The sequence below is a fragment of the Drosophila busckii genome, chromosome 2R (assembly GCF_011750605.1).
Source record: "Drosophila busckii strain San Diego stock center, stock number 13000-0081.31 chromosome 2R, ASM1175060v1, whole genome shotgun sequence".
In the NCBI taxonomy this organism is placed as follows: domain Eukaryota; kingdom Metazoa; phylum Arthropoda; class Insecta; order Diptera; family Drosophilidae; genus Drosophila; species Drosophila busckii.
In genome coordinates, this window is record NC_046605.1 from 4,886,723 (window position 1) to 4,899,510 (window position 12,788).

At 42.1% G+C, this 12,788-nt stretch overlaps 2 protein-coding genes across 2 annotated transcripts; both read right to left on the minus strand.

The window, feature by feature from the left end:
* Positions 1-1,217: 1,217 nt before the first annotated feature.
* Positions 1,218-4,835, minus strand: LOC108597568 (extracellular serine/threonine protein kinase four-jointed). Its single transcript, XM_017984179.2, has one exon. The coding sequence runs from the start codon at positions 3,487-3,489 to the stop codon at positions 1,819-1,821; it is 1,671 nt and encodes a 556-aa protein (XP_017839668.2). The 5' UTR covers positions 3,490-4,835; the 3' UTR covers positions 1,218-1,818.
* Positions 4,836-6,005: 1,170 nt separating this feature from the next.
* Positions 6,006-6,554, minus strand: LOC108594907. Its single transcript, XM_017980045.2, has 2 exons — positions 6,246-6,554; positions 6,006-6,194 (listed from the first exon to the last, which is right to left on the minus strand). The coding sequence occupies exons 1-2, from the start codon at positions 6,552-6,554 to the stop codon at positions 6,006-6,008; spliced, it is 498 nt and encodes a 165-aa protein (XP_017835534.1).
* Between the last annotated feature and the right edge of the window lie 6,234 nt (positions 6,555-12,788).

Genomic DNA, 12,788 nt, shown 5'->3' on the forward strand with positions numbered 1-12,788 from the left:
TTTTGATTAGTGCAACACAGGCGCTTCGCTTCGTTCGTGCAACAACTCGTTGGCGTTGCTGCCCCAAATGTAAAATGATATGCTAAAAAAAAAGAGCTTTGAAGCAAGTTCTGAACGTGTTAAAGTCACAAGTTCCCTAACACGTCTTTAGGTTATTTGATATATTTATTAAACTAGCATAACGATTTTTATTAAGCAACACACACACAGGCACACACACACAGGCATACAATTTGTGAAGCGAAACGGGTTATCTAAACATTGTGTGCTGCTCTTCACATTATAAAGCATTTCGAATTTCTTAGCAGATTTGTAGCTTAGGCAAGTTGAAAGTTGCCGCAGCAGCAACGTTACTTCGTCTACAGTTTCAATAGAGAGCAACTCGACATTGTTGCACATATTTCAGTCTCGTTGTGTGCCTTTGCCTTATTTCATTTCATTTTATTTACATGAACTACTCTGGTGTCCAATAAAATATACGCAGCGAAATCAGATGCAAAAACTCCAACTCCGAAGCCAGAGCAGACGACGAGCTGCCAGCCCCAAGGCTGCAAAAGCAAAACAGAGATAGGCAGAGAGAGAGAGCACACACACACACACACTGGCGTGAGTGAGAGAGTGAGAGAGAGATTGTGATTCTCAGCATCTTGTCGTTGAGACACGCGGACGCACTTAATGAGCAGCGATCTTAAATCTTAAAGCAGACGCACAGACAGAGCCACAGCCAAAGACTCGAGATGGCCGGGACCTGGGGCCATGCATTCGTATGTGTGTGTGTGTGTGTGACGAAAGTATCTGGCCTCAGCACAGTCTGCACTTGAATTTCAAACTTCAGTTTGTGCGCGAGCGAGCGAGCGAGAGCGACAAACACTTCAAATGCTTATGAAGATATTATGAAAAGCAAGCCCAAGTTGGAGACGTAGCTGGAGCTGGGCTGCGTGACAACAGAACCACTCGAGTGGCAGATCCCAGAGACCCAAGAGCAAGTTGCAGGCAGGCAGGCAGGCAGCATTCTGTGGCAAGTTTCATCGCAGGTTGACAAATGCGGCGCAGCTGTGAGCGCGTTCGCTCTCTCTCGCTCTCGCTCTCTCTTCAAGCTGCAAAAAAGATCAATGACAATTTATTGTCATGACGTTGTAAGTTCTCACTGCAACTTGCAACATCTGCATATGTATGTATCTGTGTGTGTAAAAGAAGTTTGCGCAGTTTGTTTGACTTTCATAATATTTGTTTTTGTTTTTATTCGTTGCGCTTAAGCAAAATAATGGCCCATAAATTATACAGCAAAGATATGTAACTACTTAAACAATTAAATTAGTTTTCGTCTAATCGGCTTAAACAAAATATCACAAAGGCATAGCTGCTAAATAAACTAAATTAAACAATATAAAATGAAAAAAATATGTGTGTTGACTTAAGTAGTAAGATCGGCTCGGTTTGTTATTAATACTCGCCAGACTCTCAGTTGGAGTTTGTTTCTCATTCAGTTAATACTCGTGGCCAACCACTGGGCGTAAAGTTCAGAGTTTTGTTTGTGAGTTAGCTATTGACTATATTCTGTTGTGGGTGTTGGTGGGGTATGGGTGGGTGGGTGTGTGTGGCGCCAGTGCAATAAACATTTGGCTTAAGCTTAATAAATATTAACAAATGCAGCAGCTAAGCGACAATGCGCAGCTGAGCGACAATTTGCAAGCTGCTGCTGTCTAACTTTATGTCGAGCGATCTATTTGTTTTTTTAACAATTATTTACAGCTTATTATTCAGTCAGTTAAGTTGAGTTGAGTTGAGTTGAGTGTGTTCTGTTGTTCTGTTCGTCGCTCAGCTCTTGTTGCTGTCGGCGCACTTTTGCACTTGGCTCAGCACGCGATCGATGCGTTCCGCGAGTATCTTGATTGATTTATCCGGCAGCGAGGGCAGCACGTCACGCACGCCGGCGCTGGTGCTGCGCTGAAATAGTTCACGCAGTTGGCGACCCGCGCCCTCGGCACGCAAACGCCGCAGAGCGTCGACAGTGGGACGGCGAAAGACGCAGAGATTGTCAAGCAGCAGACTGTGATAGGCCTCATATTTTTTGAGCAGCCGATAGCCGTGCAGCAGCCCCGACTCGTTGTCCAGGAAGACAAGCAGCTGCGACTGGCGCTGGCGTGCGAGATTGTGAGCGGGCGCAGCCATAATGTCGGCATTCCATTGAAAGTTGTACAAGTTATTAACGACACGATCGAGGTTCGCGATCAGGTAATCGAAGACGATTAAATCCGACCATTGTGCCAATTCAATTAAACGCTGCAGCAGCGACCCAGAGAGCTCCGACGATGACTGCGACGCGGACTGCTCAAGCGTGCTTGATGGATGCGCTGCCGTTTGCGCGCTGGCAGGCAACAGTTGGCGCGTTATATTCCAAACATCTTGTTTGTTCAGATGACGCTCGAGCGGCTGAAACGGCTGCGGTATGCCAGCGGGCTCCAGATCGGTTAACCAGCGCGTCAGCACCACTGGACGCTGCTCCTTCCATTGCGCTTGTGTAATGTCTGTCAAAGCGGCAGACCAGCTGGACTGCGTTGTATCGATGATGGTTGCAGCGCTGGGCGCCAGATTCGATATATTGAGCAGCTGTCCCAAATAGTAGCTAAAGATTTCGCCTTGTATTTGATCCGTATTTTGGCGATAGCGCGCGCAGGCGCGTGTGCCGTCGGCGAATACAACTAGACGATTCTGCATGCGTCCACAGCCGGACTCCAGTCTGAGCACTTGTCCCTCCTGCGCTACGTAGCGCTGCCAGCTGCGCTGCTGCTGCGCTGCAAATCCTGCTGGCAGCGCACGCTCCACCAGCTCACCCCAGTAAATATGCTCAGCGATGATGCCAGGCAGCTGCTGCTGCTGCTGCTGGCTAGACGCTTGAACTGTCGCTTTGCTTTTGCTCAAACGTCGCTCAGGTCCTTTGCGAAATCGCCCATTGGCTATGCGCTGCACATGAAACTCCTTAATGCTGCCATCGCTTGTGTCCAGCTTCTTGACCAGCATTGAGTCCGGCGCTTGCTTATCCTGCTCCAGATGAAAAACATTGCGAAACACTTGCTCAGCGCTCAGCTCCAGCTGCGGCGCATTCACAAAGGCAACGCTATAGGGCAGCGGCGAGCTGCTGCTGTCCATGAGCTGCTCGCTTAGGTTCAGTCTGCTCTCGGCGCTGCTGCTGGCAAAGTAATCGGGCAGTCCTAGCATTGGCACTATCACACCCAAGGCCATGCCGAACACAAAGGCTGCCAATATGCTGAGCAGGCAGGCGCGACGCTGAAACGCGCGACGTCGACGCAGCGTCAACAGTGTCATGTGTGTGGCTTCGATGGGGCTGCAGTGCAGTGTGGGCGTGGCGCTGGGCGTTATAACGCTGCAGCTAAGCTGTGTTGACGACGACGTCGCTGCTGCTCCGCTCAATCGCTCGTTCTGAATTCTCAAGTGTTGTTCGGCTTCCAGACGCTTGATGTCGTACATTTTGCTGTCGCTCGCTCAGCAGTCGCTCTCACAAACTTCAGCTCAGCTCAGCTCAGCGCTGCGACGGCGGCGGCGGCGGCGACTAAAGTCGTGAAATTAATTTTCGTTTGGCTTTTTGTTTAATAAATTTTGTGAGCGAACGAACGAACGAACGCGCGCGTCGCTTGGGCGTAGTAAATGCAACAAATACTTGAGACTTGAGTTCTATTGTAAGTGCATTGGCCCACACCAATACAAACAAACAACAACAGCGGGCCGAAAAACGTGCTTTTATTTGTTGTTGCTATTTCTATATATATATAAACTTTTGTTGTTGTTTGCTTTATCGATCTATTTTCTGCACGATCACTTGTTGTAATTTTTTATTATACATTTTGCTTTTGCAGTCACTGTAGCTATTGTTGTTGTTGTTGCTGCCACATGTATGTTTGTAAGTTTGTCTGCCACATAGCGCATATGCCTCACGGGTAATATTTCGTTGTTGCCGCTGCGCTGTTGTTGCTGTTGTTGTTGCTGTTGTTGTTGCTCTTTTTGGAGTTTATCTCGTGCGCGCTGTTTGCTCCACGCGATGCGCTTTTGTTGTTGTTGTTGTGCCCTTAGCTAGTTTTTGCTGTTATATATTGTTGTATATATAGTGTATATATATATTTTTTCAATTTTTGCCAATTGGCGATTTTGGCGCAGCGATAAAAGCAATTTCGTGGCTTTGAGCTATTTACACACACACGCGCACACACACTAAACACACACACACACACATACACTCTGTGGCTGTGTCTGTGTTTTAGACGCGTCTGGCATTCCCAGCCTGATGCACTCTGCTTGATAATTGCCACAGACGCGCGACAAGTCCAAGTCCAAGTTCAACTCGCTGAACTGAACTGCGGCAACTGCCAAGGCAAACGGTCAAGGGTTCGCTCGCTGTTCTTGTTGTTATTGTTTGCTTTTGCTTTAAGCTTTATCAATTTAATTTCTTGTCTCGCACCTTTTGCTTGATTTTATTTTTTAGTTTTGCTCTGCGCTTGACCAACAACACGCCGCGCACACCGAACGATCTGCGGAATTTTTATGCTTTTTTATTTTTTTTTTACTTTTTTTCGCTTCACTTTGCCGCACGCCTTTTTGCACACGCCGGGGCTTTGTCTTTAAGCTTTATTTATAGACAGTTATAAATTGTCGCACAAAACTGCAGCGGCTAGCGTAGCAGGCTAGTTAACAAAATATTCTTGTTGTTGCTCTCGTCGTCGTCGTCGTCGTTGTTGTTGTTGCACTTTTGTTTGTTAGCACTGCTTTTAACTTGGTTAAAAAACATGCGCGTAGGCCGACCGCTTGGCTCGAGTTCAGTTGTCAGACTGTCGCACCAAGAGCGCGCAACAGGCTTAGTTAAAGTAAAGCCACAAGCCCCACAAGCCGAGCTCGCACTCAATGAGAGAGCGAAGAGAGAGAGAGAGAGAGAGAGAGAGCGCTCTCACGCTCGTTGAGCGTTTATTGAGTGAAAAGCAGCAGCTCAATTATGAGTTTGCATTTGCTTAAAAATTATACAGATTAGATTTAGACATTTATATAATACTATATCATTGATATAGCAATAGCAAGGCAATAAAATTTAGAGTTAGATTTAGACATTGCTTGTTGTAATACCAAATTATTGATAAAAAATAAAACAAAGTTTAATCAGCTAAAAAGCTAAAGCTAAAAATACGAGTCTGGGTCAACTGAAAGGCAATATCAGCGGAATTCATAACTTTATAGCTAAGATTTTTTCAATCAGAATATTTAAATCTTAAATTGAAACAACAAAAATAATCATAGTAAAAGAATATATAATGTACTATATATAAATGAAATTTAAATTTTGCAGCATTGTTTAAAATACAAAATTCTGAGTGCAAATAGAATAACTATAAATGTGTTATATTTTTCTTATAAAGAAAGCAAGGAAAATCCTTTGAGATTTTATTATTGCAATTTAAATTTATTAATTAATTGTAGCAATTTTTTTAATTCAAAAGAGCTTTGAGTTAAATAAAATAAATAAAAAGTGAGCGACGTATTGCAAATTCATTCTAAAAATTACATTAATAGAATTGACTCACATTCTATTTATTTTTCATAATTTTTAATATAATAAAAATAAATAAAATAAAACAAAACAAAAGGTAAGCGACGTAATTCAAATTCATTTTAAAAAATTACATTGATAGAATTGACGCTTATTCTAACTTGTTGGCAAGACGGCTAAGCAAACGCACAAAGTAGAGAAGACTGAACAAGGACTTCCCTGAGAGTATCATTGAACACTTCAGTATTAACTAAAGTTAATTATAATTAGTCAACTATATTGCTATGAATCGTTAATCTCTGTGATTCCTTTTGATACTTTCTTTCTTCTCGAAATGGTAGTTTACTGCTGTTTAACAAACAATATATGCAACTATAATAAAAATAAGCAAAAGAAAAGAGCGCATAATTTTTATTTTAACGTTATTACAATTGTCTGCTTTGATTAATTAAATTCATTTTGTATTATTAGCGCGCCCAGTGCAATCATTGCCTATGCTACAAAACGAGCCATCCACATGAACCTGAAAGGAGTTAACACTGCCCGCATAGAAATTGCCAATGAATGTGTAATTATATTCCGGCAAATAGTTGGGCAAGTAGTTGGCATCGAATGTCATATGATGCAGCGAGTACATAAAGTTCTGCAATTGAAACATTGAAATATTGAAAGCGTTTAAAGCAGCTGCACTCACTTGTCGAAATGGACACTTTTTGGGCAAATTGTTCTGCGTGCCTGTGATGCCTTTGTAGAGAAAAGTTTGTACGGACGGTCGACTGGATGAGCTCAACATTTGGCAAATGTCCAAGCGTATGCCCTTCAGATTCATTGTATTCTTCATAAGGCTGTTGTGCAGACGCAGCTGCGAAATGCCCATAAGCTTCAATATTTGCATGCTGCCCGTCATGACGTCCATGCTAAACGAATTGCTGTTCTCCATCCAGCACTTGACGCTGATTATGCCAGAGCGATTGGATTTGAGTGGACACTGCAGACGCGTCATTATAATTTTCTATAAACAAAATGTTTAAATTAAAGTCTTTCTATAACTACAAAATTACCTTCTGTGCTCGACTTGAGCTTAGCAAGCTGCTCAACAGCATAAAACAGCGTAAAAGTTTAAACAAATTCATTTGCTTGCCTATAACGTTATAACAATAATATAGCAACTGCGTTTTTATACGCAAATTTTAGGCAGCATTTAAATATTATCTATGACTAATCTAGTAGCTAATTGGCCAGTTAGTTATAGCTCAATGCGCATTGTTTAGCTAAAATTGAAATAGACACAAGCGCATGTTCAAATAAATTTCAATTGCAATTTTAATATTGCTCTAAATTTATTTTAGTGTAAGTAAGACTCAGTTATAATTTTCACTCAATGATTTAGCTAAAATTTAAATAGGCGCAAAAATATTTGCAAAATAAATTTCAATTGCAAGCATTAAATTTATGTAAATTTATTTTAGTCTAGTCAAGTTTGACTTGAGCATAGCCTGCCGTCTTGGCGACAGCAAACGCGTAAAACTCGCGGTTATAGATGCGACCATTAACAAGGTATAATGTTTTCATTAATTTATTTTAGTGTTGGCAATTTACGAGGTGGGTTTAACCCCACATAACTAATAGGTGGTATCTCGGAAGTTGTTCCGCCCTATTAGTATCTTTTTCAAGATTTTCCTCCCTCCAGCGAAAAAAAACTCAGTTATTTATTATCACTCAATAAAGCTTAAAATATTTTTAAAGTGATTATATTTTACTATCAAAAATATTGCTCTAAATTTATTTTAGTGTAGTCAAGTTCAACTCAAGAGCAGCGCTCAGCAGCTAATTTTGACTCAATGAATCAGCAGCTGAGAGCGCCGCTCTCAATTTTGAGCGCAAACGGCGCAGACATGGAACATTTTAATGCCCATTTGCAGCTCTTGAAGCGTTCGTGTTGTTGATTTTTATGCTCAGCGCGGCACATTTGCTGCGCCACATTAAGAAACTAGTATCTGCTGCTGCTGCTGCTGGTTGCTGGTTGCATGCCAAGAGCAAGAGCGCAACCAGCAGCAGCAGCAGCAGCAGCAGCAGCGAGAGTCAGGCAAGCAGCAAGAAAAAAAGTTGGAAAAAATATGATCAAGGAATGTAGACATAACTTGACAGCATGTTTTAGAGAATTTTTACTCGAGGACAGAGCGCGAATGTGCGTTGGAAACGGAATGAGTCGCTTGGAGAGCCGTGAGCAGTGAGCAAGGCAAAGGCAAAGCCAAAGCAGACGAGCGATAGCAACAACAACATTGAGGCTGGCGCATTCTTTAGACCAGGCTGCGTCTCAGCTTGTCTGTGTGTGTGTGTGTGTGACTGTTGCTTGTTGGAGGCGCTTTGCCTAATTGAATTTGCACTAACAGTTAAATGTTAGTCGGTATCTTATGACAAGCATAAACATAATTTATGTGCAACTGTTTAACAGTTAGAGCTGAGCTGTAAATGAGAGCAAATACAACATTTAAATGTATCGCACACATTTGCAATAAATAAACATAAATATTTAGAAGGTGTGAGCTTTAAGTGGCAGACGCAGTATAACCAAAAAAATCTAACTAACTATTTGAATCTAAATTGAGCTTACACAAATTTGTGCTTTGGGACACACACACAGACACAAAGCTAATAACAACTATCTAAAAGGCGATTTGGTCGACGATTTGATGTGATTTTGTCTTTCATTTGTTTCGATTTCAGTATCTTAATGTTTGTGTGATTTTTATTTTTTGGTTTCAGTTTTTGGTTTTGGCTTTTTGCCCCGCAGTAATGTGGCTGTTGAAATCGTCAGTTTAAGTCAAATTAATTAACATTAATTTTTGTAGCTCGTTGTGTGAGGCATGAAATCAACCGGGTGGCTTTGACTTTTGAAATCTCAGAGCGTTTTCATGATAAATTGTAACCAAGTGTGTGTTGTGTGTGTGTGTGTGTTTGTTTGCAACTTCTTTTTCAAGCGCGCTTATCGCTCAGCAGTCAGCCAACCTTTTATAGTTTGGTCGCTGTCGCTGAGTTGCCAATATGGTGGGAAAGCAGCCGCAGCCAACAGCGTGCCAAACTTGTTATATTTAAGCCAGCATCATAGACGAGCGCACAAAACATAATCGAATTAAACAAATATATATAGAGTGCGAAAGAGATAGCGTTATATGTTTAGCTGGCATTTGACAAATGATGTTTGCTGTGGCAGCCATAGTTAGAGACGATAACTAGTCTAACTGTGCACAAGTTCGTTGCCTAAGTCTTTTGATTTTTGTTTTTGTGGGAACATGTTAAGGTTTTAATTATTGCCAAACGTATAAATTTCAGTGCTGCAGCAAACAAAGCAATAAAAAACGCACGCACACACACACACACACACACAGACATAAAAAGCATTTTTGCTGAAGTTTGTTAAGCGCAAATTCTTGAGATGTTTGCAGTGCGCAACAATTTGGAACATTTTGTTGAACACAAGCGAGCGCAGAAAAAAATAAATGCATGTGGCTATGGTCAACGAAAGTGAACGGCGAAGGACACACAAAGTGTTGCCAGAGCGAGAACTTCAAACTGGAGCTGAAGTTGAAGCATTGTTTGCATTGCTAGATACCAGACCACTCAGGCTAGACACTGGCGTCACTGACTGTTGACGACTCTGGATGCAAACTGCAACAGCGAACGAGCGAACTGCAAGTTGAAGAGGCAGGAACACACTCCTTGCATAGTCTTCGTCACGGGCCGTCAGCGCACACACACACACACACATACACACATAGACATATCCTAGCTGACTGCACTTCAATACGCTGCCACTTGCTGAGTGACTGCTGCAGCCTTCAACAGCGCAATGCAACGACGAACTTCAACTCGAACTCAAACTGTCTGACTGCCTGACTGTGCGTCTGTCTGTCTGTCCGTCCGTCTGTCTCTCTTACTGCCTGACCTGAGTTAAACAAATTCATTAAAAACTCGTCACTTTGCGCACATCACGCTGACTTGGCATAACCGCCGCCGCTGCTGCTGCCATCATCATCCTTGCTGCTCTCGCTCTGCCGTTTTTGGCGTCATCAAGCACTGCCACTTGCCACTTGCCACAGCAGCAGCCCGCAGTCAGGATATGCGCTTTGCAACAATATTTTGTTTGCACTACAGTGAGGCCTAGGCAAACAGTTAGCGCGCGCGCTCTCTCTCTCTTGCTAGGGCGCACTTCAATCAACTTGATCTAGGCAAGCGACGCGACGCGCGTTTTTGGCACCGCCAGCAGCATTTCTCTCTCTTGAGTAGCGATAAGCAGTCCCGCTGCTGGCCCACTGATGCTTCATTGATGCCAAGCTTCTAACGGGCCAAGCGTCTGAGACGCATGTGCGATAAGTTTCCAGGAAGCGCGCGCCGCATTGCGTTTTGCCGTCGGTTTGCAGCAACTGATGCCGCCAGCTGATGCGACTGGCATTGCTACTGGCGGCGGCGGCGATGTTAGTTGGCTTCGGACATTTTATTTGGCCAATTATTACTACACACACACACACGCAGCAAATCAGTTAACAAAAGCATAAATCCTGCATTGCTTTCACTTTTTGGTAGCATTATGAATAAGTCTGCTGCTGCTGCTGCCTTTTATGGCCAAGCTGCGCCACAAAGCCCGCAGCTGATGCTACTACAAGCAGCACACAAGTTATATATACACTATATATATATATCTGTTTGTATAAAAAACAGTCAGATACAAACGCGCCTGTAATTTTAAGACGCAGCCCCAAGTATGACGATGATGACAAACAAGGATACCAAACTCAGAATACCACTGAATTCTTTTGGATAATTAAAAGCACTTAAATCGGAATTTTTTGGAGCGACTTGCTGTCGTTTTTTTCGTTTCATCTCTTTCTTGCTTTGCTGTTGTTGCTGCTGTTGTTTTGTCTTTGTTGTCTCATATTTAGTTTTGGCCCCAGCAAGCAGCTAACTAATTAGTGAATAGCAAAGGACGCAATATCAACCACGCAATGAATGGAAAGCAACAGAAATTGTGCGCATTATACAACATCGATATCTTGCAGATCATGCATATGTATAGCTTACATGATTGACATGTTAACAAAGCCAGTCACAAATAACTTGAGCTTGTACTAGAAAAGCAGCTGTGACTACTTGAGCATAACTAAAGTTTAAATTAAGCATATTAATTGCTAACAAAATGAATTTAAATTACAGCAAAATTCATTTTGCTGCTTTGCATAATTTAAAGCTCAGCAGCTCAATTAATTTAAATTTGTATAGCAACAATTGAATAATATATATTTTATATTTTTAGTAAAGCAAATTGCAACAGTTCAATTAATTTAAATTTATATAGCAACATTCGAATACTTTTTTTTTATAATTTTAGTAATACAAATTGCAAAAAGTTTGCAAAATTAATGCTAAGTAACTTTTATAGCATAAATTTCAAACTTTAAAACCTGTGCTTTTTTTTTAAGCTTGATTAATGCCAAAAAATAAATAAATAAAGACTAATTTATAGTATAGAAAATTCTACTGATAATTTTGTAAATTTATAGCCTTGATTGCTGCCAAAAAATAAATAAATAGACATTTATTTATATTAAAGAAAAATCTACTGCTAATTTTTAAATTTGTCGCACTGAATTTGCCGCACTTAATTTATTTTATAATTTAATTGAGTTTTAATAAACAAAGCAGACTTACCCGCAGTTATTAACAAGCTTCAACTTCGTCGCCAAGTGGTCGTGACTAACACGTTTAATTGTTATTATACTTTATGGTATTTATTTATAGGCCGCGCTATCTGCGCTGTTGATGAGAACAGAAAATATTAAGTTAAAATGCCGAATTTTATTGCATTTATAACTATATTTCAGCATAGTTTATTTTAACGGCCCTGCGGAGGTGACTAAATGATTATGACGACGCATACTTAAGGCCAAGTTAAGCAGGGAATACATGTTTTCTCGCTTATTGTGAAATGCTTTTAGCTGATATTCAATATTTTTGCGCTGAACTTGAACTTCAAGCAACGCAGGCAAGAGGAGGCCAAGAGCTGGAATAATATGTTACCTGGCACTGGGACTGGGATGTTGGACTACCTTTGATTTGTGGCTATTTCGCGCGGAGACACTTCATTTATCACGACGACACAGTCGCCGCCAACTGACCTTGAAAACGTTTTAGCCGTACCCAAAACTCCAAGCCCAAACCCAAACGCAAACCCAAGCGACTCGGCATATAAACATTTTGTAAAAGGAGCTGCCACACATATATTTTTGTTGGTTTCATTTTCGCATTGCGTTTGGGCTTTGGCCAATTTTATGCGCATGTGTGTATGACTTTATTAATGATGCGATGCGCGATAATGACGCATGCATGCCAAGTTACCAGATACCGCCAGATTCAAGGATTCCCAGCGCCTACTACTTGCCACAGTTTGCTGCACTAGCGACTAGCTAGTTTGCGCTCTAAGTGGCAAAGTTGCAGCAATGCCAAGAATGGTGTTAAGCACGATTAATTCAGGCTCATCCCCAATGCTTCGCTTGGCTTGGTTTGTGGGCTGTCGCTGGCGCGCTGCGTTAAATAAATAAATGAATTAATGGCCCAATGCAAGTGCGGTGCAAAAAAATCAATTAAATAAAATGCGAAACGTAAAACATGCACAAAAACCAACAACAACAACAAACGCAGCGAGCAGCGCAAACAAAAATAAGTTGCCAGGCACATGTTGTTGCCACCGTTGGCAGCTGTGAAGCTGCTGCAGCTATGCAGATGCCAGACAGCGTCGTTGCAACGATATTAAATTGTTACGCTTTGGACAATTTGAACACGCGCAGGCGCAAAGAGCGAAACAACAACAGCAAGACACTCCAACTCAACTTGGTTGGAAACGCAATCGCAGATCGTTTGCTCGATCAATGCGGCAGATTGGGCCCAAGTAGCAAATGGCAACGACTGCGACTGCGACTGCGACTAAAACTTGAGGCAGCTCTTGGTCTGTATAAGGTCGAGGCATGTGTTGAGCCGCCGTTGTGGTAATTAACTCGTTTGCTATTGTAAATGCCTCATTGCAACACTTTTGAAGCCGTTTGCTGGCTGCTGCTGCTGCATTGATCTGGAGCTGTAGCTGTAGCTGGCTGGGCCAGTGGGTGGTCCCAGCCAGTCGGCCCGTTTGATGACCATTGCTGTCATTGCCGCCATAAATGTGATGCGTGCGCAAACATTTCGCCAG